At 53.7% G+C, this 25,559-nt stretch overlaps 2 protein-coding genes across 2 annotated transcripts in view; one reads left to right on the forward strand and one right to left on the reverse strand.

Moving 5' to 3' along the window:
• The window catches only part of G0S2 (G0/G1 switch 2), a 14,838-nt gene extending 12,346 nt beyond the window's left edge, over nt 1-2,492 (reverse strand). The window contains exon 1 of the mRNA XM_027695370.1: nt 2,489-2,492. The gene's annotated coding sequence lies outside the window, so the exon portion shown is untranslated. The remainder of the gene's footprint in view (nt 1-2,488) is intronic.
• LAMB3 (laminin subunit beta 3) overlaps nt 1-25,475 on the forward strand; it is a 26,085-nt gene extending 610 nt beyond the window's left edge. The window contains exons 2-23 of the mRNA XM_027695032.1: nt 373-437; nt 916-1,070; nt 10,055-10,169; nt 10,334-10,407; nt 10,839-11,021; nt 11,383-11,446; nt 11,747-11,922; nt 12,519-12,642; nt 12,960-13,148; nt 13,408-13,563; nt 14,082-14,278; nt 15,144-15,255; nt 15,699-16,071; nt 16,563-16,723; nt 17,714-17,922; nt 19,129-19,332; nt 19,967-20,111; nt 21,941-22,148; nt 23,139-23,280; nt 23,793-23,969; nt 24,484-24,637; nt 24,987-25,475. Coding sequence (XP_027550833.1) covers nt 373-437; nt 916-1,070; nt 10,055-10,169; nt 10,334-10,407; nt 10,839-11,021; nt 11,383-11,446; nt 11,747-11,922; nt 12,519-12,642; nt 12,960-13,148; nt 13,408-13,563; nt 14,082-14,278; nt 15,144-15,255; nt 15,699-16,071; nt 16,563-16,723; nt 17,714-17,922; nt 19,129-19,332; nt 19,967-20,111; nt 21,941-22,148; nt 23,139-23,280; nt 23,793-23,969; nt 24,484-24,637; nt 24,987-25,123 — 3,520 coding nt within the window. The 3' untranslated portion in view covers nt 25,124-25,475. The remainder of the gene's footprint in view (nt 1-372; nt 438-915; nt 1,071-10,054; nt 10,170-10,333; nt 10,408-10,838; nt 11,022-11,382; nt 11,447-11,746; nt 11,923-12,518; nt 12,643-12,959; nt 13,149-13,407; nt 13,564-14,081; nt 14,279-15,143; nt 15,256-15,698; nt 16,072-16,562; nt 16,724-17,713; nt 17,923-19,128; nt 19,333-19,966; nt 20,112-21,940; nt 22,149-23,138; nt 23,281-23,792; nt 23,970-24,483; nt 24,638-24,986) is intronic.
• The last annotated feature ends 84 nt before the right edge of the window (nt 25,476-25,559 follow it).

Below are 25,559 nucleotides of genomic sequence, written 5' to 3' on the forward strand. Positions count from 1 at the left end.
TGTCCCTGGGGAGCTGGGCAGTCAGGAATCACTGCTGAGAGCAAGGATCCTGCTGGTACCTGTGGTTCACCTCAGCAGCAACATAAAAAGATCCAAAGATAGCTTTTGGGGAAGAGGGGAATCTCTGACAGACTTTGGGAGAATCCTGTGTGCTCTTCGTGAGCTGGATGAGAAACCGTGGCTCCTTGTACGTTATAAACTAGTACAATCTGATTTTCCTCTTCACAATTCTTGATTTTTCACCCACGTTATTCTGTGTGGATCAGTTAAAATCATCTCCCTGTAAACTGAGCAGGAAGGTGAAGGATATGGGCTGAGCTTTTGAGTGGCATTTTCTGCTCATTTTCACTCACACTGTGAATTCTTCCCTAGGTGTGTCCGTGGCCCAATGGAGTCTCGCTGCCAGCCTTGGCCATGGGCATTATTTGTCCTGCTGGGTAAGGCTCACCATGCAGTGTTATTAAAAGGACATGGGGCAAGCTGACTGAATAGAAACACTGCTAATGTAAGCTTTGTATCAGTAGCAGTGTGGTGGCAGCAGCAGGGGTTTGATAACGGTGCTGGTGTTTGGCAAAAGGCTGAGCTGCCAGACTGGCTGTGTGAACAGGGGACACCAACCAGGGCTGGGCAGGATGATGGGCAGTGAGGGCACTGAGCAGCCCAAACCCTGGGCTCAGGGCAAAGAAGAGTGTGAGAGATAACTGCTACTACAAAACACTTTAAAAGTGCCTTTTTCATATTAAAAATAAAGGTAGTTCAGGAGCAAAATAGCTTCCTTCTCATCGGCAGATGCCTGGGGTGGGTTGTCCCAAGCACGACTTTGTTGCTCTGTTGTAGGAAACAGCAGATTGTTTTCTGATGTTTTCTGTGTGCCACCCTGACACAGCCCCTAATCCTGTTTTCCTGCTGTCCCAGCTGCCCCACAGCTGCTGGATGCACAGCAAGAGTGTTCCCGGGGAGCCTGTTACCCCCCCTCTGGAGACCTGCTGCTGGGACGAGCCCACCACCTGAGAGCCTCCTCCACCTGCGGCCTCAGCAGGCCTGAGACCTACTGCACACCCCATGGAGAGGTACTCCCACCTCCTCACCCCCTCCCTGCACAGCCCCAAACCTCCTGCAGGGCTGCAAATGCCTTCACCCATCCCAGCCTTCCTGCCCCTTCACAGGGTCGTGTTTGACCCAGGGTCGTGTTTGACCCAGGGACGTGTTTGATCCAGGGACGTGTTTGACCCATTGAGCCCAGGCAGGATGGGGCTCTGAGAAACCTGGGCTAGTGGAAAGTGTCCCTGTGGCAGAGGGTTGGAATGAGATGAGATTTGAGGTCCCTTCCAAGCCAAACCATTCTGGGATTTTATGATTTGTCCCCTCTCCCACCACGCTGGGTCTTTGCACTGCAGTGTCCCCTTGAGCCCTTCTCTACCATCCCCATGGATGAGAAGAGAAGCTGATCATGAAAGATGAGTCAGGAAAAGGGCAGCAAAGCTCTGCCACAAAGCACTGAAGGCAAAACAGAAGCTTTTGCATCCAAAATATCCCAAACTCTCCTGTCTCTGGATGTTTTAGTTATAAGCTAAACTCGTATTTCACTTGTCAAAACCGGGAATGTTTCAGGTCTTTCCCAAAGACTTGGAAAAGCTGTTGGACTGAACAACTGTTTTCAATCATGCTGCTTGTGTGGGGGCAGGAGGTCATGCTGGGGGGGGGATGAGGCTTCAGGCAGCTGCAGATTCCCCAAAGCTGCCACCAAATCAGAGGGGGAGTTTAAGGATAAATCTGCCTGAGCACAGAGCTGAAAACTGCAGGGGTGATATCCCTGGTGTGAGCACTTCCTAAAGCCTTTCTCTGCCTGCTGTTAACTCCATAACTGCTGTGGGAGGAGCTCCAAAGGGAGTGAGTTCAGTGCAGGACAGGCAGAAAGGGTCTTGGAGGAGATGCTCCAGAGGAAAGCAAATGGCCCCCCTCCAGCCAGGCTGTTTTGGGCAGTGAAATCCAGCTCGAGTGAGTCAGCCTTCCTCTGGTTTTAATTCCCCTTCAAATTGAAGGCCAAGATGTGGCAGTAAGTGGATTTGTGGTGGAGCCAGTGGTGTTCTCTGGGCTGGAGAGCTTTCCACTCTGTGGGCTCAGGGAGGAGGCAGCTCCCTGGCCCAGAGGGGTGTGAGCATCACATCCTGCGGGATGCTGGGCTGGCTGCAGCATCTCTCCTCTGGCAGCTCCTTTTCCAGGCTGACAGTCACAGTCAGGCATTTCCTCCATCCAGGCTCCCACTCGCTTTTTTTGGAGCTGTTTTGCTGCTCCCAGGGATCAGAGCTGTTTGTTCCCCTCCCAAGCAAACCCCTGCTGCTTCCCATGGATGGGGAAAAGGAATCAATGATTTCTGCTTTGACTTAACTGTCTTCTGCTTCCCAATTTCTGTTTAGAGATGAGGAAAACTCCATAAATGTGCCTCTGAAATCTCCACTTAACATTGACTTTTGACAGTGACTTTTACTTGAAGGGGGGCTTGTACTTGTGGGAAGCAAGTGTTGGAAAACTCTTGATTACTCTGGTCATCCTATACCAGCTGGAGTGGGCTGGTTATTCCCTTTGCCTGACCTTGAGAGATCACTCTGAAGAGCATCAGTTGTGATCATCTGCATCATTTGTAATCTTTGAAGTGGAGATTGGACACCTCTCTGATGTCTCTGGTGTTCCTGGAGCAGAAATGAAACTTTGGGTGCAGAATTAGTGAGTGAGGGCTCATGGTGGTGCTGTGGAGGAGGACAGGGAGTAAGTTTGCTGAAGACTCTTCTAGTCTACAAATCCCTAAACTATTCACTTTTCATATTTCTTGTCCCTTGCCTTACAAGAACCAGGGTTAAGAGAGACATGGAACAACTAACACTGATAAAATTTGAGTTGGATTCTCCAGTTCTGGCTTTGGGAATGGGGTCTTTGCTTCCTTACATACATGGGATCCTTTCCTTTACTGAAATGAAAGATGCAGAGTTACTCCTAGCAAATTCTCTGATTCCTGTTCTGCAACTGTAACAGCCAATGGAGTTTTGATTAGACCAGCTCTTAACTCGATGGCAGAAACCCCCATGGATTCAGCATTTCCTAATTTTTCCCACCCTTCCTCTCCTTCCCTAATTTAAGCAAAACTTAATCCACTGAACCCAATTTTCCTATTCCCGTCCCATAAAACATTTAATTTATAGACTCTTGCGACACATTTTTGGTCACAAGCTTTGCTCTTGGTTTTTTGGTTTTTTTTGCCAAATAGGTGCAAATCTGGAGGTGGTTTTGCAATCCTAGCAGAGGGCATGGGATGAGGGGTTGCTCTCCCTGGTGCCAGCTGGTCAGTGCTGCCCTGTCTGCTGGCCCCAGGGCCCTCTTTTGCAACTCTGGTGGGTCACTTATCAACTTCAGCCTCTGCTCCATTGTCTGCTCCAGCTCCAGATCCCTCTAACCTTTATACTTTGCACTCCTGATTGCTCCACTCCTTGGCTGGAGGCTCAGTCTAGTGAAATCCAGGAGGGACACTCAGCATTGCCATTTATAGCACAGGGGACTGCGCTGGGGGTCAGGGAAGTGCTGGGGGGTGGAAACCAGGCAGGCCAATGGCAGTGGCCTGGAAATCACTCCGTGCTTGGGAAATGGCTGGGGGAGCCAGCAGGGGAAGGGAAAGCAGGAGGGAAACTGAAAATAAAACAGGAAAAGGAGCGAGCCTGGATTTGGAGTCGGAGAGGAAAGACTCGATGGGAAAGACTGATGCAAAGATTCTCTGGAAAGACTCTGGTGGACTGGGGTGTGATTCAAGGCTCAGTTAACACATCTCTTTCTTTGCAAAGATATAATATATATGTAAATATTCATATTATAGAGATGTAAATATAAACATATGCATAGCACTGTGATGGAAGTGCAGAGTAGCTCCCACTGGCTGCCTCCAGCCCAGGGAAGGCACACTGTGGCTTTCACATGGATTATCAAATCCCAAGTCCCCTTGCCTGGCCTGGCCATTCCAAGTGACAGCATGAGGGCTGTGCCTGCCTGTGGCTCCTTGCTCTGCTGCTGGAAGCAGTGGGACCTGTCCCATGCCATGTTCACACCCAGCAAAGATCAGCATTTCTCTGCAGGGAGAGTGTTTCATTCCTCCAGGCTCATGCAATGCTTTTGCTTGGACATATTCACAGCTAGAAAGCAGCTACAGATTTTTCTGGTTGTTTTATTAGTTTAGAAGAGCACCCCAAACCCCCTGCACATCCCTGTGGGATCTTTTCCCAGAGAACAGGCAGGAGAGGAGCAGAGCTGGGTGTCCCTGTGCTTGTGTTGCATCCTACAGCAGAGAGGGGAGTGTGTGACAATTGTGTGGGTCCCCACACCCCAGCCCTGGGAGACTTTGGATGTTAAAAGCTGTTGGCATAAGGATTTTCAGCCTTCTCTCATCTACTCTTCATGAGCACTTGGTGGATATGAAGGGTGTGAAATCACCTTCATCACCCCTTGTGTCGTGGTGACATGGAGTGGGAATTGAGGGGTACCAGAGGAGCCTGATCCCTACATGAGTCAGGAGGAGGGAGATGTGACTCTTCTGGAGCTCCTGGCACAGCAGAGGGGGTTCCTGTGCTGGTGGGTGGTCACAGCTGCCTGGCAAAGCTGGGCTGCAGAATCTCTGGTGCCTCAGCACCAGCTCCTGCTTGGCTGCTGCCAAAAATACTCCCCTTCCAGTGTCTGGGAGGGAGAGTAAGCGCCAGACTGATGCTTCTGCCTGCTGTGCTGCTGCTGTCTGACGGTTCCATCTGCTTTGCCCACCTGCATGAGTCAGTCAGGGAGCTGAGTGCCCAGTCAAAGCTTCCTGGGTGCTCCAGCAGGCCCTTGGCATGTTGGAACAGGGGAGAAGGAGGCAGGAAAGCTGTGCCTCCCAGCTCTCTTTCCAGACCCACATCATCAATCAAGCTCAAGCTTTTTACACGGAAAAATGAATCCACAAAATCATGAAATGACTTTGACAGGACGTGACCAAAGCAGGGCTTCTACTTTTGGGTTTTTCCTCATCAAGTCCAGGGTTTGCACTGAATAATTTGTGTTCCTGACCTGTTGAAGGTGATGCAGCAAGCACGTGTTGCTGCTCAGTGCTTATCTCATTCAGGCATTCAGACACACCCTGCTCTTTGCTGCAGGGATCTGTCCTTACCTGCAGTGGATGTGCAGAACAAAAAGCCTATTTTCCATTATTTTTTCCCTCCTCCCTTCTCTGTATCCTTTTTATTTTTGCCACATGACTGCAAACCAACACACGTGCTGGGAGACAGCACATCACTGCCTGGCAGAGGCAGCAGGACCCCAGCAAGGCCTGCAGGGTGTGGGATAAACTGGTGCAGTTTGGGCTTTGCAGGCTGTCATCCTGGCAGATTTTACATCAGGGTTTGCTGGTGAGAGAACAGATGGGGTGAGGAAAACAGGCACCCACGTGCTTGTTTTAAAAGCAAGAGGAATGAACTCCATTTCCTCACACCCCAGACCTGGGATGTTGGGCCAGCTTGTGTCTTCTCCTCCATCTCTGCTGTTGCCTCTGAATTTGGGGTCACTGGTAAGACCAAGCTGGGGGGCAGAGCCCTCTATTTGTGTTTTGAGCTCATTTTCAGTGTCATTTCCAACAGGCCAAGCGAGGATGTGACATCAGTGTCGTGGTTAAGAGAATCACAGGTACAGGGTGGGATTTTGGGGCTGTCCTGTGTAGGACCAGGAGCTGGACTCGATGATCCTCGTGGGGCCCTTCCAACTCAGGGGATTCTATGACATATCTGTGTTTCAAAATGGAAGCCCAGTCCAGTTTAGCAAATCCCAGTTGCTCACTGGGAAGTTTAACCACGAATGACACAACTGTGGGTAACTTCTACTGCCTTTTCCCATGGCAAATGTATAGATTACTTCACAGGCACGAGCCCTGCTCCACAAGCCATGTCCTGCAGCTAACAGGGCATGAAAATGGGTTGGAATAGAGAATTACATAACTTGGCTTTGCAGGTGCCTTTGTCCCCCAGGTAACTCACTGTTGCTGCCCACCCCAGTTTTTAATAACCTTTAATCTCTCTGTGGATGTATAAATTCCCACCGCTTTCCAGCTTGTCCCAAAATAGACTTGGCACAGGAATTGCTGTCCCTATAGAATATCAGTTGTGTAAGAGCACACAGGGCTCCCTTCTGGGAGGCTGTGCCAGCAGCACTGACACAGTGCTCTCACTCCCTACTGTGCAGCTGGGTCAAATGTGGGACCACCGAGGTCTCCACAGCTATGAAAGGTCTCTGTTTCATGACTGGAGAGCAGCAGCTTCCTATTTTTGCTGATGAATAAGCTCGGTTTATTTTGGGTCGTGCTCCTCTGCCAGGAGGTTTTATTTCGAGGGCTCTCTACTCATGTTAAAATGGCAGCTCCTTAAATTACTTTGGTCAGAGGCCATCAGCTTAAAATCGTTTGAGGTTTCAGTGCCTGTGTGAGCAGGGAAGCAGGAGAGGCTGCTCAGGAGTTGGTTCATAAGGTCAGAGCAGGAGGAGAGCAGCAAAACCCTGCAGAATTGTGTCACACATGGGCATTTTTACAGTAGCTGGTGGTTGCTCTGCATGGATTTTTTCCCCCTCTCCGTTATTTCTAAGACATGAATCTGTTTATTCCCAACATTCTGGCTTTCCCTCTGACATGACTGTGTTGTGAGTTATCATTCAAAAGTCTGGAACGAATTTCCCTTAATCTCAAAACCTCCACAACCCCTATTTTTGGTGACTCTTAAGAGTAGTTTGAGGGCAGGGAGGGCTATCAGTGCTTTCCATGCAGAACTACGACCCCTTTTACCTTCCTAATGTCCTTTCCAGCACCCATCCCACACCTCCTCACACACAGAGCAGTTCTCCTCGGCCTGGCAGGGAGGGGAGGACGTGCTGGAGAGTCAGGGATGCCCCAAGGGTTGGTGGCCTGGTTTAAATCCAGATCTCTTCACTGTCCCTTGTCTATTCCTGACCCAGCTCCGAGGGTTCTGCTGAGCCTGGTAAAAAAGGAGAGAGCTGGAGGAAGGTCTGTGCCTGGTAAATCTCCCCTCAGCCCGGCTCTGGACTGTCATTTTTGGTAATTCCCTCTGTTCCGAGGAACTTTGAGACACATAGTCACAGCTGGGAAGAGCAAACCCTCCTGTTGTGCAATTCAGGGCTTTCACAATTTGCTCCCAGGACGTGAAATGAATTTTTGCTTCCAGGGTTAATTTTAGCCTGACTTAAAAAGCTGAGAAAAAGAAAAAAAAAAAAAGGAAGATTTTTGCAGGCAGCCCAGCCCCAGGCTGCTCGGGGAGGGTCTGTCTCACACGGTTTAAGCTTCGTTTTTACTTAGCACCGCATTTTAAGTGGGGTTGCAGCTGCAGAGTAGCTACTAGAGAGCACTCGTGTCTGTGGCTGTGTGAACGATCCAATAAGTATGCACGAATCACTCCTAACGAATCATTCAGCCGAGATGAACCTTTCCCCTTGCAGAAAGCTTTCCTTTCCCCTTTGCTGAGCACAGTCACAACCGGTGGGAAGTTTAATCACTGCTGGCAAATGTTCAGTAGATTATTTCTGTGGGTAATTCCTGCAGCTCCTGACAATTTGCTGCTGGTAGTCATTCTCTGAAATGAGTTCTTCTGTTTGGACCTGATTGAATTATTTGTGATTCTCACTGGCAGAGCCAGGAGGAGTTGGTAGAGCCAGGAAAATCGCAAGATGATATATTTTGGTTTCTCTGTTTGCTTACTTTGCGATATTGTTATAAATATTGTAGTTATACAGCTCCTGTTCTGGGACATTTATAGACAGAGAATGTAAGGATTGGGGAAAATAGTGTGGAAACAGATCTGCTTAAAATGAGGATCTCTCCTCATAATCCACCCAGGTGAGGAAAGGTTCCCAGGTTTGGGACAGAGCAGAGCCAGGTCTGGGCTTTGTTAGGAATTAAAACCAGCTCAAGGTGTGAGCCCACATCTGTCCCTGCTGCCCAACCACCTCCCTGGGTGACTTTGCAGCTGCTGTGGTGCCAGTTGGTGCCTTCTGGTCAAGGCCACCTTCCTCCTTGTGCAGTTTTGTGGGAGTGAAAGCAAAAACCTGATTCCGGACAAAATGTGTCATTAATGTTCCGTAAGTTTAAAGATAGTGAAGGAAAAAAAAGTTAGTTCTTATGAAATTAAGTCCCTTTTTGTAAAAATAAGAGACTGGCTTAGCTGAGCCTGTTTCAGGAGTAAGGCAATAGGTGTAAACCATAAATCAATTTTTAAAGTAATCCTGATGCTGCTGTGGCCCTGAACACCACCTCCAGCTGCCCTTGTGGGCACAGGCCCCTCCTTGCCCCAGAACATGTTTTGTTTCATATTTTGGTTAGAATTGGCTCATTTGTTTCAAGTATCAGATGGGAGGTTTTAGCCCAGAGGTGGCTATAAAGTGCTATTTGTCACTTGTCACCCGATGTCCCTGCTCTGTTGCTGAAAGCTGATCCCATCACTGGGGTCCCAGAGGTGCCTGTGCCTCTGGTGTCACCTTAATGCCACTGCAGTGACTGCCAGCCCTTGCAGCAGGGTGTCTCATTGCCTGCCCCATGCCAGCTGTGCCAGACACACTCTGCTCCTCTCCCCCGGACCCTCTTTCCTCCCAGGGTGACCTTTCTGAGCTGTCCCACCCTGTGCCATCAAGAGCAGCTCCTGCCATCCCTGGCAAACACTGTGCTCCACCTTCCCCAGTTCCTCAGGCTTTGGGATGTGTCAGTGTGACATGTGTGTCCCACTGCTCCATTTGGGAGTCTGTTTTACTGCTCAGGCCATTGGTATTTTAGAATTATAGAATGGTTTGGGTTGGAAGGGACCCTAAAGCTCATCTCATTCCACCCCTTGCCATGGGCAGGGACACCTTCCACTAGCCCAGGTTGCTCCAAGCCCTGTCCAACCTGGCCTTGGACACTTCCAGGGATGGGGCAGCCACAGTTTCTCTGGGCAACCTGTTTTTCACCAGGCTGTAGATGCTGAGCACTTCCTTTTGTGCCTTGAGCAGCAGCTTTCCCCTCCCGGTGGTCTCTGCAGTCCCTGTCGTTTGCTCCACTCCCAGTGCTTTTGGATGTTCCCCATGGGATGCTGCTGCAGGTTCTGGCATCATCAGCTCATTTACCATCCCCCTGGGACCTGCCCTTCCCCACCTTGGCCTCACCTGGGTGTCTCCTTCCCGTTTCCAGGTGGTCCTCACCCAACCTGCTCGCCCACCCCGTGCCTGCCTCTCCCCTTGGCCAGTGTCCAAACCTTCCCTGCTCCTCCCCTCTCACTCAATCTCTTTCCTGCTGCTTTCTACTCCTTCCTGAGCCTGCTCATGACCTGCACAGACCCATCACCCCCGTGGTGGTGCTGCAGGGAGCGTTGCTTGGTTGGTCAAAACTGAAGGATTTGTTTGCTCCCGGGGGGACCGTTTTCTCCTGGCCCCACACGGCCTGTGCTACATCTCTGTTTGCTCCTTGAATTACTTGCTCAAGTGAAGGGCTGAACTTTGAGCCACTCGACTTCCCACCCCCTGACTCTTCACCCCCTGAGCTGTTTGCTCCCGCTCTGCTCCCAGGGGAGAGCTCAGGGGGGGCTGATTATTGCCTGGCGCTTTTGGAGCAGAGAGAAAGGCCTTTCTGTTCACCCCAACAGCTCCCTTGGCTGTGTGGAAAAGGCAAACTGATCCTGAAAAGCTGAAAAGAACTTTCTATCAAGTGTTGGCATTGTGGAAAATGAGAGGGGGGTGCTTAAAAAAAAAAAGGCGTTTTTGCTGGTTTGCCAAAAATCTCTTTTGGTTTTAGTTTTTAGTCCATAAAAACCAGGAGTTGTGGTTTTTAAGGAGGTGTGAAGGGGAGCATTTGATTCCTGTGTGTTGTCAGTCCTGCTGACTGCAGCCCTTCAGCTCTCCATAAACCGGCTTTTCTGGTGCCATTTGCTCCTGGTCGAGTCCGAGCTGCACTTGGGCCCCTCATCTCCCAGGTCTTTCCCTCTGGCCAAACTGGGATGGTCACTCCCACCTGTCCTTTGTCTTCCAGTGGAGCATGAAATGCTGCAGGTGTGACTCCCGTTTGTCACACACCTACAACGGCCACCGGGTGGACAACGTCCTGTCCTCGGCCGGACACGCGCGCTGGTGGCAGTCCCAGAATGGTGAGTGCTTGGGGTCCCCCAGGCAACAACCAGCTCGAGGGGAAGAGGAGAAGGTGTTGACTTCAGCAGATGGGAGGAAAGAAGGAAATAACTGAGCTGGCTCAGGTAGTGAAGTGGTTTATCCTCCTGGAGCCCCCTCTGAAGCCGCCTCTCTGTGCCCGCAGGTGTTGAGCGTGTGTCTCTGCAGCTGGACCTGGACCAGACCTTCCAGCTGGGCAGCATCGTGCTGCTCTTCAGGGTGTGTGTTTGTGTCTGTGTGCGGCATCTCTGCTCCCCAGGAGGTCACAGATGGTGCTGGATGGGCCCTGCTGGCTCCCCATGACCGCAGGGATCTCAGAGCTTCCTTCAGGCTCCTGATAGCAAGCACCTCAAGGTCCCCATCCCTCCTTTTCCCCCTGTTTTTCACGTGAGAACTGGGGAGGGGCAGAGCAGGGTGGTGGGCTCCCATCCCATGAAAGCCTCCTTGCAGGTGTGTGCTCTGTGGCTGCAGCAGGGCTGGCCAGGGTGGGGGGACCCCAAAAATTGCTGGTAACCTGCAGGGAAGGGGATTAATCCAGCAGCCTGCAGAGACCTGAGCCCGGAGGGAGGATGAGGAGGGACAGGCACTGCTAGGGCAGGAGCTGGCTGTGGTGTGCCTGTGACAGCTGTGCCTCTCTCCCTGCCCTGCAGTCTCCACTTCCTGCGGCGATGCTGATCGAGCGCTCCACCGACCTGGGCAGGACCTGGCAGGTGTACCAGTACCTGGCCTCTGACTGTGCCACCGCCTTCCCCCACGTGCCCCGGGGCTCCCCTGAGAGCTGGCAGGACACTCGGTGCCAGCCCCTGCAGGGGCACCCCATGCATGGGGGCAAGGTAGGGTTTGGGGGGTTCTGTGGCCCTGGGTTGGGGGTGGGAGGACTGGGCAACACTGAAGGGACACGTGGTGGCCTGGAAGTGTTTTACACCCGAGGGATGGAGCCCATGGCCATCCAGCACTGCTGAGGGGAGTCCTTGGGAAGATTCCTGCTCGTTTGGCAGGAAAGCCTTTGCTGCTTTGTGGCAGGAGAGGTGTTGTGTTGGTCTTCCTGCAAAATCCTCTGCAGCTCTGAAGTCTTTTCCCTGTGTTTAGTGAGGCTGTGCAGAGGCAGCTCCAGAGCATGAGCTCTGCTTGGAGCATGAGCAGAGAACACCTCGAGTTTCCTGCTTTTTGACCTCTTTTTTTTTTCCTTCCAAGGTGACATTCAGTGTCCAAGACCTGGCATCTACTATCAGCACCTCCTACAGCCAGGCTGTCGATAGTGAGTGACCTTCCTCTTTCATAGCTGAGAACGGGAGAGGGGAATGAGGCACCTTGTGGTTCTTCCTACAGGTGGTGGAAAGACTGAGCTGGGGTAACCCCAGGGCAGCAGGACCCTGAGCTGCTCTCCTGGTGCCTCTGGGGTACCAAGGAGCAGCATTTGGCCTTTGCTGATGGCCAATGCCCCCTTGGCTTGCTCCAAGCCCTCCACACGAGTTGCAAAGTTCTTCTGCAGCTCCTGGGTACCTGCAGGTACCCGGGTACCCCCTGCCCCCTCACCCCTGTCCCTGGTCCCCAACAGAGCTGGGGCGGTTCACGAACCTGCGGATCAACTTCACGGAGCTGCCGCACATCCCCCGCCAGGGATACCACTCCCCCAGCACCTTCTATGCTGTGACAGAGATGAGGGTGCTGGGGAGCTGCTTCTGCCATGGACACGCCGACCAGTGTGCCCCTTCTGGAGGCCAGCACCCCACGGTGAGCCTTGGGAAAAGCCAAGAGCCCAAACACAGTATCAGGCCCCACTACGTGCCCAGAATGCTCCTTGGGAGACCTTGGCTGGAATGACCAGAAATGGGGCATGGGAGGCTTTTCAATGCTCATAAGGAGGGAAACAGTGCCCAATATTGCCTTGAAGCAGTGGGGTGGTAGCTGTGAGACAGCAGCCTGTGCTACCCCCATGTGACCCCGTTTTGTGTCGGGGAGAAGGCGGAGGGGCTTTTTAAGGAGAGGCAAAGCTCAGTGTCAGTGGGAAGTCTGGCTCTGGGGGGAACTGCTCCTGCCAGCACTCAGCAGGGTGGGGGACACACAGATGGTTTCAGCAGGCTCCTGCACACCCAGGAGGATTTGCCAGTGCGAGGTTGTTGGCTGCTGTGGGAGTTTCTTGTCCCCAGATTACGTTTGGGTTGCCCTCAGGTGGGTGGCAGGGGTGGGGGGAGCAAGCGGGGAACAGCCTGTCCCGGGTGCTGGGAATTCATCCCTGCGCAGGGAATGGGGGCAAGAGCAGGCCAGAAGGATGAGGGCTCTGAGCTGAGCCCCTGCCAGCCAGGAGGGGTGACCCAGTGTCTCTGCAGCAGGTCCATGGGCACTGCGTGTGCCAGCACAACACGGCCGGTGCCCACTGCGAGCGCTGCGCCGACCTCTACAACGCCCGGCCCTGGGCACCCGCCGAGGACCACGACCCCCACGAGTGCCAGAGTATGTTCCCTGCCTTTCCTTCTCCTAAATCTCCCCAGCCATGAGCAGGAGCGAGCTCTGAGAGCTTTTCCTGGGATGCTTTGTGTGCCTGGACGGGAATAGGGGTTGGCACTCCGGGCTTTGCTCCGGGCGATGCCACTCACGGGCTGCACCAGTGCTCAGCAGGGCTGTCTGACTGGTGCCACTTTGATCCTGGGGCGGTTGAACGGGTGTCACCGTGTCACACAGGAGCCTCGGGCACCCTCTAGTGCCGCAGCTGCCGCTGCCGGAGGGGTTTGCAGGGTGACAGCTCCAACTCCTTGGGGTTTTTTTTTTAGGGTGCAACTGCAATGGTCACTCGACCTCGTGCCACTTCGACCCCGAGCTGTACCGGGCCACTGGAGGGGTCAGTGGGGGTGTGTGTGACGACTGCCAGCACAACACTGAGGGCAACAACTGTGAGCGCTGCAAAACCAACTATTTTCGCAACCAGCAGCAGGATCTCGCCCATCCTGAAGCCTGTCTGCGTGAGTGCACAGTTACAACCTCTAGCCCTACATGGCCCCCTCCCCAGCACCCTGTCACCCCTCAGCTGTGACATTCCCACCTTCCCCAGCCCCCTGTCACCCCTCAGCTGTGATATTTGCACCTTCTCCAGCCCCCTGTCACCCCTCAGCTGTGATATTTGCACCTTCCCCAGCCCCCTGTCACCCCTCAGCTGTGATATTTGCACTTTCCCCAGCCCCCTGTCACCCCTCAGCTGTGATGTTTCCTCCCCGTTTCCAGCCTGTGAGTGTGACCCCGATGGCACCGTCCCGGGCTCTGCCTGTGACCCACTGACAGGGCGCTGTGTCTGCAAGGAGAACGTGCAGGGGGATCGCTGCCACCTCTGCAAACCAGGGTTCACCCAGCTGGCCAACCCCAACCCCTTGGGGTGCCGCAGTGAGTACCCCCTGAGACACCTCCTGCTTCCCAGGGTGCTCCCACCCCACCTCTGCGCCCTCAGTGGCTCTGAGAGGGACCCGAGTCCTGCCTAGCTTTGATTTGGGGGTTTTCAAGCCAAAGCCCCGTTTTGCAAAGGTTCATAAAACCTCCTTGCTCAGGCTGTGACCTGTCTTAGGTGTAAGTGTGGCAAAAAGCACAGGGAAAGAGGAGTTTGGGGGGTGTGTTCAGCTGTATCCCTGGGTGTGCAGGGCTCAGGGAGCCGCAGGGGATGCGGGAGGTGATGCCATGTGGGGCTGCACACAGAGGGAGGGAGCTGTGGGTCAGGTCAGTGCTGGGGGGATGCTGAGCCCACTCAGGGTCCAATTCCTGCTGCAGCTCTTGAGGGGTGGTGTTAGGGCAGGGTTGGTGCCAGGGCAGGGGTGCAGGTTTCTTGAGCTCAGGTATGAAGGGGGAGAGGGGAGAGCTCATCTTTGGGTGCTCTACACCCATTTTTAACAAACCCCTCCTTGTTTCAGGATGCACCTGCAATGCTCTGGGGACACGGCAGGACATGCCCTGTGACGATGAGACAGGGAGGTGTTTCTGTTTGCCCAACGTGGTGGGCAGTGACTGTGACCAGTGCGCGGCCGAGCACTGGGACATGGGCGGCGGGCAGGGCTGCCGGCCCTGTGAGTGCCACCCCCGCGGCTCCCAGAGCCCCCACTGCAACCAGGTACCACCCAGCCCACCCTGAGCACCCTCAGGGCTGGCTCCACTTCCTTCAGCAGTGTTTCTTTCTTGTTTCCCTGAGCTTGCTCTGTTTTTCCCCTTCCCAAACCCACAAACGCTGCTGTGAGGGGCTGCCACTGCCAGTGGCTCCGTGTCCCCGCTGGGCAGCACCACTCTGGGAATCTCTCAGAGCATCAAACCCACCTGTTGGGTGGCTCCTTTGTCCCATCCCATCTGTGGGAGCCTTCACAAAAAGCACTGTGCATCCCCAAGTGCATCCCACTCTTATTTTCCTTTTCCCCTTTCCTAGAAAACACATGACAGACTACTCAGGAGAATGAAAGAAGGTGGTAATTATCAAGGCAAAATTAAGTCATTTTAACAAGCCTGATATTTAGCAAGAAGTCCTAATAAGACATCTTCATACAGGCAAGGGAAGTTAATTATCCTCATTTGTCAATGAAAAGCATTTGTGTGTCACTTCAGGCTTAAGAGGCAACTGGGAAAATTAAAGTCAAACGTAAAAAAAACCCAAGCACATGACAAATTCTAAGAGCCAAAGATAGGCCCCAAACGAGCTCAGTGAGGGGAGGAGATCTGAGATGGCAAAGCAGCTGCTTGTGGGCGATTGCTTTGTTTTTGAAACAAAGCTTGGCACCCTCCTTGCAGTGCTTGGGCTGTTTGGAGCATGTTGGCACCCCTGTGGCTGTGCCTGCAGCCTGGCACGGGCAGCACGGGCACGTCCTGGGGCACAGGCTGAGTAGAGAAGATGGTCCATGTGCTGGTTTTGGTGGTGCAAAGCAGCTGAGGGAGAGCTTTCCCGGGAGAGTGCCCAGAGCTGGGTGTCCCTGATGTGCCTCTGTGCTCAGTTCTCAGGGCAGTGTCCGTGCAGAGAAGGGTTCACGGGACGGACGTGCTCGGCCATGCAGGAGCAGCTGTGCCCAGACAGGCACTACAGAGACCCCCGGGTGGGGTGCACAGGTAGGGACCACCTGTTTTGGTTTGGCTCTGTGTTTCCTTGCACTGGGAAATCATGGATTGTCTGGGAAAAAGAGCACCTGACCCATGTCCTGACATCCGTGTTCCCGCGCTGTTTTGCAAGAGAGATTTTCCTCTCTGGAACAGCCTCCCAGTTCACCCCCATCTCCAGGTATCCACCAGTCCCCTCCCAGCAGCCCTGGGCGAGCTCCTGGGCCACTCTGCTCTGGCCCTGCAGGGTCAGGGGCTGGGGAAGCTCCTGGACTTGGGGGCTCCTTCCATTCTCCTGCCACCTTTGTCCCAGACGCTGCAGGAGCTGACGAGTGGGTATGGATGCCAGGTTGGGTTGGCACTGCATTAATAGGGGCTAGTTTTACACAGATATCATTTTTTCACCACAACCACATGTTCAGTGGGCTTCACCTCTCTACTTCTCCATCCCCCAGAGTGTGACTGCGACTTCCAGGGCACGGAGAGGGCGGGATGTGACAAGGTGACGGGGCAGTGCCTCTGCCGCCCAGGGGTCACCGGCCGCCGCTGCGACCAGTGCCAGCGGGGCCACTGCAACACCTACCCCGAGTGCCAGCTGTGCCACCCCTGCTTCCAAACCTACGACGGGGACATCCAGCGCCTGCGCCTGCGCCAGGCCGGGCTCGGCAACTCCACATCCCGTCTGCCTGTCGGGACTGGGGGGTCCCACCTCGGCCCCCGCCTGGCCCAGGCCGAGGGGAACGTGCAGCAGGCACAGGGCATCCTTGGCCACTCCTCTGTGACGGAGCAGAGCCTGGCCCAGGTGGGCAACACGCTGGCTGCCATCAGGTGAGGGGCAGTGGCTGCATCTCTCATCCATCCTCCTCATCCAGGAGGAGATGCTGGTGTTTTTCTGCATGCTCTCGCCACCCTGAGCTGCTTGCACGTGTCCTGCTTTGGTTTCCTGCCCCTGAAATCTCCTGCTCCGCTCACGGGGTGGGCGGGGATGCAGGAGAACAGCCCTTCCACGTGTGCCTGTCCCGTGCAACGTGTCGCCAAGGCAGGAGGCTGGTGGGCAGGCTGTGGGTGGTTGGCATTCCCAGGCCACATCCAGCATGCCTGGTCCCTGCATGGACATGACTGTGGTGTGGGTCAGCTGCAGCCCAGCCCTGCTCTCTGCCACCTTTGGCATGTCCTTGGCCACCTCTGGGCTCAGAAATGCCACTTGGCCGGGTGCTGGCAGTGCCCCAGCACAGATGGCCCTGCTCAGCCGTGCTCTCTTTCTGCTGATGCTTTGCCCTCTACTTGAACTCACATTTTCTGCTTTTTCTCTCACCCAGGGAGCAGGTCCGAGGCATAAATCCTGACTTTCGTTTCCTGGATGACACCGCCTCCCTCTCGAGGGAGCTGGAAGCCCTCAACAGCAGCTTGTTGCTCACTAACTCCCAGTATCAGAGCAAGAAGACCCAGTTTGAAACCAGCCTCAGCACGGACTTATCAGGTACAGATCTGCAGCTTTAATACCACTTAATTTGCAGCTATTAATTTACCTGTGTGACTGTGCCTGGTGGTTTCCCACTGGCCACGTGAAAGAGTAATGGAGTTTTTAACCCATTTAACCCATTTAACTCAGCTTTGGAGCAGCACACAGATCTCCCTCCACCCAGCCTCTGGTCCATGACCTGGGATTTCACACCATTGAGGTGTTTGCTGCAGTCTTTTGGGGCTGGGCAGCTCACTCTGTGTCCCTGCTCCCCACCAGCACAAGCTCCACTGCTGGGGAGCAGTGGGAAGGGGGGAGACCCTGCTGGGAGAGCAACCCCAAACCCATGAGGCAGCTGATAAGGTTGTGCACAGATGGAAGGGTTGGAGGGGTGGGGAGGAGAGCCAGGCTGCTGCCAGCCACTCGGGAGAAGAGCTAATTAAGCCCTGTGACAATGCTGTGTTTGGCTGCCATGAGATCCTGCTACAGCTCCTGCTCTCCAAGGGTCTCATTCCTGTCCCCTCCATGCTCAGCTGGCTGGGGATGTGCCAGCTGTGGAGAGTGGCCACTGCTGAGACAGATTCACTCTGCACCTCCCCATCTGTGCAGGGCTCAGAGCTCCATGTTCTGACCACCTTTCTTCCAGGAATGGTGGGGCTGCTCAGGAACCAGGGAGAAGGCTCTGAAAACTGTCCTGCCCCCGCCAGAGCCCAGGGTCAGCACGTGCACATCATCTTCTGATAAAAACCCCATCAGTTTTCTTTTAATCTTTTAACCCCAGCTGGGAGTTCAGTCCTTCAGGAGACCTCTGGCTCACTGAAGGAATGGCTGAAAAGCATCTGGAAATAAAAACAGCTCTTTGGTGGTGCCTTGGTGACTAATCCCTCCGGCTGCATCCCGCTCCTCCCCGCACACATCCACTGGCAGGGCAGAGTCAGTGCCTTCCCCGAGGTAGCTGTGCTGCATTTATGAGTCATTTGGTGTCATTTTGGGGTTTGATTCCTGCAGGAGCCTTCAAGACCATCCGATCTGCTTACCAGACATCCAGCAATGCCAGCAGAGTGGCCACCAGTGCCTCTGGGCTGCTGGCTGAGTCCCGGGAGAGCCGCAGGAGCGCCGTAGGGCTGGAGGGGGGGCTGGCAGGGACCAGCTCCAGGCTGCTGACCCTGCAGGGAGAGATGGCCTCATCCCCCAACCTGACCCCTGTCATAAACAAGGTAAAAGATGCAAAGTGGTTTTTTGACCTCCCAGTTGTGTTTACCTGGTTTTCAGAGGGCCTGGAATTGCTCAGGAGGCAAAAATCTCATCCTGCAGTTGTGTGTCTTTCCTCAAAGAGTTCAGCAGGGGAGGACAGACTCAGAAATGGCATCAAAGCAACCTGCTGCTGTGGGCATCAGTGGAGAACTGGATGAGCATCCCCTGCCTGGGGATCATTGATACCAAAACGTTGCCCACCACCCCCTCCCAGCCACGTGTTTTTTCCTCCAGGGACTCTCTCATGTGTCAGTTCTTGTATCTCAAAGACCCACTTAATTTCTGGATGAGGTTTCTCTTATTTCTCCTTCACTGCTTTGTTATTGCCATGGAGATCCATTTCCATGTCTCCTAATGCATGGTTGCTGTGGAGACCACCAGCCTCCCCTCTCTGCTTTTCAGGCCACCAACACATTCCTGAGCCACCAGCCTGGCTCTGGGTCTGCCCGTGCCTCTGCTGCAGTGTGTTTTTTGGGGGGTAACTCCAGAAGGTGCCATGCAATCCAAACTGCTGGTGTCCAGGCAGGAGGGCAGGGGCTTCTCATCCAATTCTCTCTCCCAAAGCAAACTGTGCAGGTTGGACAGGGTGTTTTGCTGAGATGTTTGCTCCATGCAGACATGCTCTGTTACTCCTTGTGAGCCGCTAGGGTTTAACTCCTGCTTTGCTCCTACTCCTGCTCCAGTTTGGGGCAGGGAGGAGATGCTGCCCTGGTGTTGCTGGCTCAGGTGTGAGCATTCAGCACTGCTGTGCCCTTCTCCAGCACTGTCACAGCCTCCAGTCCTTTGGGCTGTGCCACATGTGCTGCCAACAGCCCCACTGGGGAGGGCAGGGTCCATCCCTGTGCCCACAGAGAGCTCCTGCAGCGCCAGCACAGCCAGTTCCCAGCTCCCTTGACGAGGGGCTGTCAAACTTTTGGCCCCTGTGATGTGCTGGGTTCCCTTTCCGAGGGCACTGGGGTGTGTCTAGCCAGGTGAGATCTCTCCTGCCTGGGTGAGCTCCCTCCTGCCCGGGTGAGCTCCTTCCTGCCCGGGTGAGCTCCCTCCTGCCCGGGTGAGCTCCCTCCTGCCCGGGTGAGCTCCCTCCCACCCGGGTGAGATCCCTCCTGCCCGGGTGAGATCCCTCCTGCCCAGGTGAGCTCCCTCCTGCCCGTCTGTTCTCTCCTCCCCAGGTGTGTGGTGGGTTCCGAGTGGAGACGTGCACTCCCGGCCACTGTGAGGGGCTGCTCTGCCCACGGGACAACAGCTCTGCCTGCAGGCCTGGCCAGCCCTGCCATGGCATCTTCCCTCTGGCCAGTGGGGCCCTGGCTGCAGCCGGGGAGGCATCCCGGGAATTTGGCAGCCTGAGCACCCGGCTCCGGGAGACGGCACAGCTGGTGAGTGTGGGCAGCACTGCCTGTCCCCCTGCTTGGATCCTTTGGGGGGGACAGCCATGGAGACAGTGATAAAAACCCCACATCAAACTCTATTTGAGGCTTGATCCCTCGGGCAGCTTCAGAAATTCAGGAGTTTTTTAGCAGGAGACTCCCTCCTGCACACGTGGGTTCCGCCTCCCCCAGCGCAGAAGCCACAGACCTGAAGGTGTGAGAGGCTCTGGAAATGTCACAAGGAAGCCTGTCTTCCTCCTGGCTTGGGATTAGTATGGAAAAAGGAGTCAGAATGTGGAAAATTCTAATTCTGCTCCAGCATTTGGTGCTTTCTGCTTGAGTTCGTGTGTTAGTGCCCTTGCAGCTTCTTTCTGTGGCCTGCAAAGACGAAGTGAGTTTTCAAAGTCATTCAAAATCTATTATTTCAAACATGTTTTTTAAAAGCTAAATCGTGCTGTTCCTCTTTGAGAGCTTCCTTTGCAAGTCCAACCCTCAGCCTTCAACATTTACAGCCCTTAAAAGCTCCGGCACATTAAGAACGTGGAACAGCATCATTTCCAAGTGCCTTTCTCAGTTCACCCGGAGTTGAGGCAGGGCTGTGGGGTTTTAGATCGAGAAGAAGTGGCTCCATTGTTGTTTGCAGATTAAAACAACAGAGCTGTCTGCGAGTCAGATCCAGAGCAGCGCCCGGCGCCTGGCGGAGCAGCTGGGGGTGACCAGGACCCAGATCGAAGGGGACGTGCGGCGCGTCCGGCAGCTCATCCAGAGGGTCCGAGACTTCTTATCAGGTAGTTCTGCCACCTGTAAAGCCTTGGGGTGGGGTGGGGTGGGAGTGTTGGTTTGTGCATGGAAAAAATTAGTTTTTTGAGTTATTGTAGAATCACAGAGTTGTTAAGGTGGGAAAAGATGCCAAGAACTGATCCCCACCCTGTCCCCCAGCTCAGAGCACTGAGGGCCACTGCCAGTCCTTCCTTGGACACCTCCAGGGGTGAGGACTCCACCACCTCCCTGGGCAGCTCCTTCCAATGCCTGACCACCCTTTCCATGGAGAAATTCCTCCTGATGTCCAACCTGACCCTCCCCTGGCACAGCTTGAGGCCGTTCCCTCTCCTCCTGTCCCTTGTTCCCTGGGAGCAGAGCCCGACCCCCCCCGGCTCCCCCCTCCTGTCAGGGAGTTGTGAGAGTGAGAAGGTCCCCCCTGAGCCTCCTTTTCTCCAGGCTGAGCCCCCCCAGCTCCTCCTCATAGGACTGACTGTCCAGCCCCTTCCCCAGCTCCATTCCCTTCTCTGGACACGCTCCAGCCCCTCCATGTCTTTCTTGCAGTGATGGGCCTGGAACAGGACACAGGATTTTAGGTGTGGCCTCACCAGTGCTGAGTACAGGGGGACAATCACTGCCCTGCTGATATTGTGTGTGAGAGCACACAGGAGAGGGAAGCAGCTGGTTGGCTCAGCCCAGTTAAGCTCTTGGATATCCAGTTTATCTGGGTGTTTGTGTAGCAGAGGTAACACACATCCTCTGAGGCAGCAAGGTTGGCTGGGATGGTGTTTTCTGAAAACAGAGACATTGCAGCAGCACCCAAGGCTGTGACTTCACCAGCAGTTGCAGTTCGGCCCATTGGCTTGCTCAGGCTCAACCCTGCTGTTCAGATGAAGCTCAAATAATCCCAGCTCTTACCTGTGTCGATTTGCTGGGCTGTCACCCTGCCTGCTTCCTTACAGACACATTTGGGGACCACTTGTGAGGTCCATGGGCCAGGAGACACCACACAGCTTTGACCTGCTGTGAGTGGGGCTTCGTGGAGAGGTTTCCAACATCCTCACAGGAACTGCTCTCAAATATCACCTCTAGAAAGGTGAACTGTGAGTTGGCAGAAGTGGAAAGCTGTGGAGGAGGTGGCATTTTGTTTGTGGCACAGACAGCAGCTCCCTCTGAGCCCTGCTCTGTGCCATCCCTGGGGCTGGAAGACAAACCTGTCCCCATGGCTGGTGTTCTCTGAGGATTTGCAGCCAGCAGTGACCCGATGCAGAGATGTTTTCTGGCCACGCTCACTGACCAGAGACAGACAGATGACCCTTCTCTGGAGGAGACTGTTAATCAGATGAGAATTCCTTGTTGTCCTACAAATCGATGACTTATTGTTTGTAATAACATAATGAGCCTCATGAGCATTAGCTGAATGAGAAAATCAGGTCATTTGGTGCTGCCTGGGGTTAATGATGAGTGAAGATATTTCTGAGCTAATCGCTGGGCTAATGTCCCTGGGGCTCTGCCTGCTTCTGATGTATTAACTTTTATTTGTGAAGTAAAAAAGGGCTTGTCTTGAAACACACCCTCATCTGCTCAGTGAGATCTGCCTGACTGTGCTCTGGGTTTAGCCATGGTATTCTCATTGCCAAATTAAAGGTGTCATTGCAGCCCTTTCCTGAAAGGGAAATGAGAAGTACATTGAATTCAAGGAGATGAACTCAGGGTGGATCGTGGCAGGTGTCTGAAATGAGGAGACTGTGTGTGTGAGAGCATGCAAGGCTGGCTGGCTGCCCTCCTCCTCCCTTGCATTTACACTCCCACTTTCTCCTCTCCCCTTCCTGATGCTGTCTGTCTGTCTGCTCTGCAGACAAGGACACGGATCCCGCTGCTATCCAGGAAATCAGTGAGTCAGTCCTCTCCCTGCGTCTCCCCACGGATGCTGCTGCAGTCCTGAGAAAAATGACCGAGATCCAGAACTTGGCCACTCAGCTGCAGTGTCCCGAGGACATCCTTGCCCAGACAGCCGAGGACATTGCCAAGGCCAAGCAGCTTCAGCAGGAGGCAGAACAAGCCAGGTGGGTTGGGGTTCAAGGGCCTTTGGCAGCTGAGGGGCAATCAGCTGGGGTGAACGTGGTGGTTCTCAGCTGGGTTGAAATCTCGCTCTGCCTGAGCTGTGCTGGCTTGCACAATCTGGAGTTTTAGGCTGTGGTATTCTGTGTCCATCCAGCGCCTAAAAGAATGAGTCTGCAATCTCTAGACACCTCCCTGGGGTCCCAGTGCAAATAAATCTGGCTGCCAAGAATAGATCCTGTTGTAGATACCAGAACAAGAAGGGCTTTACCTGAATAATGGAGGCTTTTCTCTTATCTCTATGTTGGGAGATGACAGGGTTGCCCTGGTGTTACTTGATATTGGTGACCTACATCCTAATTGCACAAGAAAGCACGAGGAGATTAAATGGGCTATTTGTTTTCTGGGTGAAAGTTGGGAGGATTATTCCATGGTCCCTTAAAAAGTAATTACAGGGTGTCCTTGCAAATTTGGAGCATCTGCTTTGTCACGTGTTGACTTGCAGCAATATCCCAGCGAGAAGGTTAATGGGATGAGTCTGTAAACTCCTTGACAGTGTCTGACACCTGCTTAACCTGCTGGAAGTGATGAGGCAGGGGAGTCTGGTTTTCTATGGAGAGCTCTGCCACCCAGGCTGAACAGTCCCACTGCCAGCAGAAAAGTATTCACTGAAACTCGTTCAGTGGTTATTACTTTCCCTTCGATACTTTTTCATGCACCATTTACAAAATAAATGTTTCTGACCAGTCTGAAGGAAGGGGTTTCTCTCCCCTTCTCAGTTTGTCTCCTCTGCCTGGGGCTATGAAGTGGAACTAAGACTTCTCTAAGAGGAAACCTGCAGGAGTCCAGACGTGTGGCTTTGTGGTTTTTGGGGGAGGGAGATTACAAGCTTCTCAGTAGCAATCCTCTCTTGCTTCTCAAGCTTCCTCATTTTACCTCTGCAATCCTGACTTGCAGTTACCCACACTCAGTCCTGCTTTCCCACCTTTCCCCAGGAACCGGGCAAATGCTGTGGAGGGCAATGTGGAGGAGGTGGTGGGGAACCTGCAGCGAGCAAACACGATGCTCCTGGAGGCCCAGGGAGCCATCAGGGGCTCGGGCTCTTCCCTTCGCTTCATCCGGGAGCGCGTTGATGAGGTGAGTGATGCCTCCCAGCAACACTCCTGCGCCCTGCTCACCACTCCTTTGGAAATGCGGAGTCCTTGTAGAGGCCACTTTTGAAGTCCTGAGCCAGAGCAGCAGGGAAGGGGGATCTGGGGAAGCTTTGGCTATAAAAATGTGCCTCGCTAGTGTGCTTCTCCACACTCCAGTCATGGTCTCTGCTGGATCCTTGGCTGCACAGGGAGCACAGCACAGACAGAACACAAGGCCTGGTTCGTGTTTCCACTGTCATCATTCCCAGACAGAGCCAGGCGAGGTGGTTAAGGTCACTGTAGGTGACCTAAAGTGGAACCAAATACACCAGAGACATCCAGCACCACCCCTTGTGTGGACAGAAATCATTGGTGCCACCCCACTTTTGCCCAAGAATCCTGCAGTTTGAACCAGTGAACCATCACAGCTGCACCGTGTCCGTCACAGCTGGTCCCTGCACCGAGGAAAAACCCCGAGGAGCAGGGGCTGAACGTGGCTTCCTTGTCACCTTCCAGATCGAGGCCGTCCTTGGGCCAGCCCAGAAGAACGTGGCTGCCATCGGGGCGCAGCTGGACGGGCTGGGGGAGCGGCTGGAGCAGCTGCAGCGCGGGGCCGACCAGAACCGCCTGCGGGCCACGGACACGCGGCACACGGCTGAGACGGCGGCACAGCAGGCCAGGAGTGCCCAGCAGGTACCACCCTGGGGGGATGCCACAGCTGTGCCCCCCTCCCTGGCCAGCCCAGCCAGCTGTGGCTCGGGATGACACGAGCGAGTTTTCCCGTCCAGGTCACAGCTCGTGTGATTGTTGATCAGCTGCGGTGTCTGTCCCGCTGCTGAGTTTTTCCAGGTTCTGTCTCAATCCTGATGCCCTTTGCTGGAAACTTATTTCTGCTCGTTGTCCTGCCTGAGGCAGAGCAGCTTGTTGAGCTGTCAGTCACTCTTTGAGTGCATCACAAATGGAGTTTTTTGGAGCCTGTAGTAGATCTGAATTGCGTTTGTCTCTTCTGTTAATCCTGTGTCTGTTAATCCCAGTCCTGTTCATACAATCTCATCAGTAGAGGCTGTGACACGTTTGCATGATATCAAGGACAAAGCTCCAGTGCAATATCCATTTAACATTTAAACAGGATTCAACACTGGAAAAACCCCTTCTCCACTGCCTATTTGAGTGATCTTACTTGCACTTTTTATTTGCTTTTCCCCAGGCTTTTGAACAAGTGAAGCAAATGTACTCTGAGCTGAAGAGCAGGATGGAGCAGAGCCCAGCACTAGGAGAGCAGGGCAGCAGAGTGCAGAGCATAGGCCAGGAGGCACGGGCTCTCTTTGAGGAAACCTTGGGCATCATGCTCAGGATGGAAAGTAAGACTTATGAACTCAATGTAACAACCTCATGCGCTGGGGAACAGCTTTTGGACTCCCGTGGTGTGAGGGAAAGAAATTATAGGGGAGACAATGTACTTTTGGCAGTGAGATGGTGGGATTTGGGAATCCCTGCCTGCCGTGCCAGTGTGGCCCCATTTTCCTCCACATACTTCCCTTTTTAAGCATTCCAAACTGATGGTTTTGTTGGGAGCAGTCATGTTGTGGTGTTGTTTGGAGGGAGAGAAGAGGGAATGCAGGATGTTGTTTTTTCTCACCCCATTGGAGCTGTGCAGGAGGGAGGCTCAGCCCAACCATCACATAACCCTTCCCTGCCCTCTCTCCTCAGCTTTAGAGACAGAAATCCAGGAGAGCAACAAGGCTTTGATGTCCAAGTGGTCCAGGCTGTCGGGGCTGGAGGAGCAGGTGGGAAAGATCCGAGATGCCATCAAAAAGAAGGTCTCCTACTACGACAGCTGCTCCTGAGAGAGCCACCAACACTCCAGAGGCACTGCCCGCCTCCTCTGCAGACACTGACTGCTGTATTTATTCCCATTTTCCGCCTCAGTATCTCTATTTTTAGCAAATTAAGTTTCTGTACCTCTGGAAAAGAGCTGCACTGAACCAAAGGAGAAACCCCATGGAGAAGGTCGGACTGGCCGAAGCTGCCCAGTGGTTGGAGGAAAAAAGGGGAGAGACATCAGTCTCCCGTGACAAATAAAAACATCCCTAAGGTGTTATTTACAGAGGGGTTTATAAACCAACGTTTTTTCTTGTTTTAGCCAATTCAAGCTCTTTAAGCTGAATTTCACCGTTCAAATTAAAACTGCCACGTGGGCTCTTTTTAAAGCAGTTTTTTTTAATCCTTCAGACTTGCCGTGGCTTCAGTGCCTCCATCAGAGATCTTTCTTCAAATAACCAG

Source organism: Neopelma chrysocephalum, unplaced genomic scaffold, assembly GCF_003984885.1.
Source record: "Neopelma chrysocephalum unplaced genomic scaffold, ASM398488v2 Primary Assembly neopelma1_100, whole genome shotgun sequence".
In the NCBI taxonomy this organism is placed as follows: domain Eukaryota; kingdom Metazoa; phylum Chordata; class Aves; order Passeriformes; family Pipridae; genus Neopelma; species Neopelma chrysocephalum.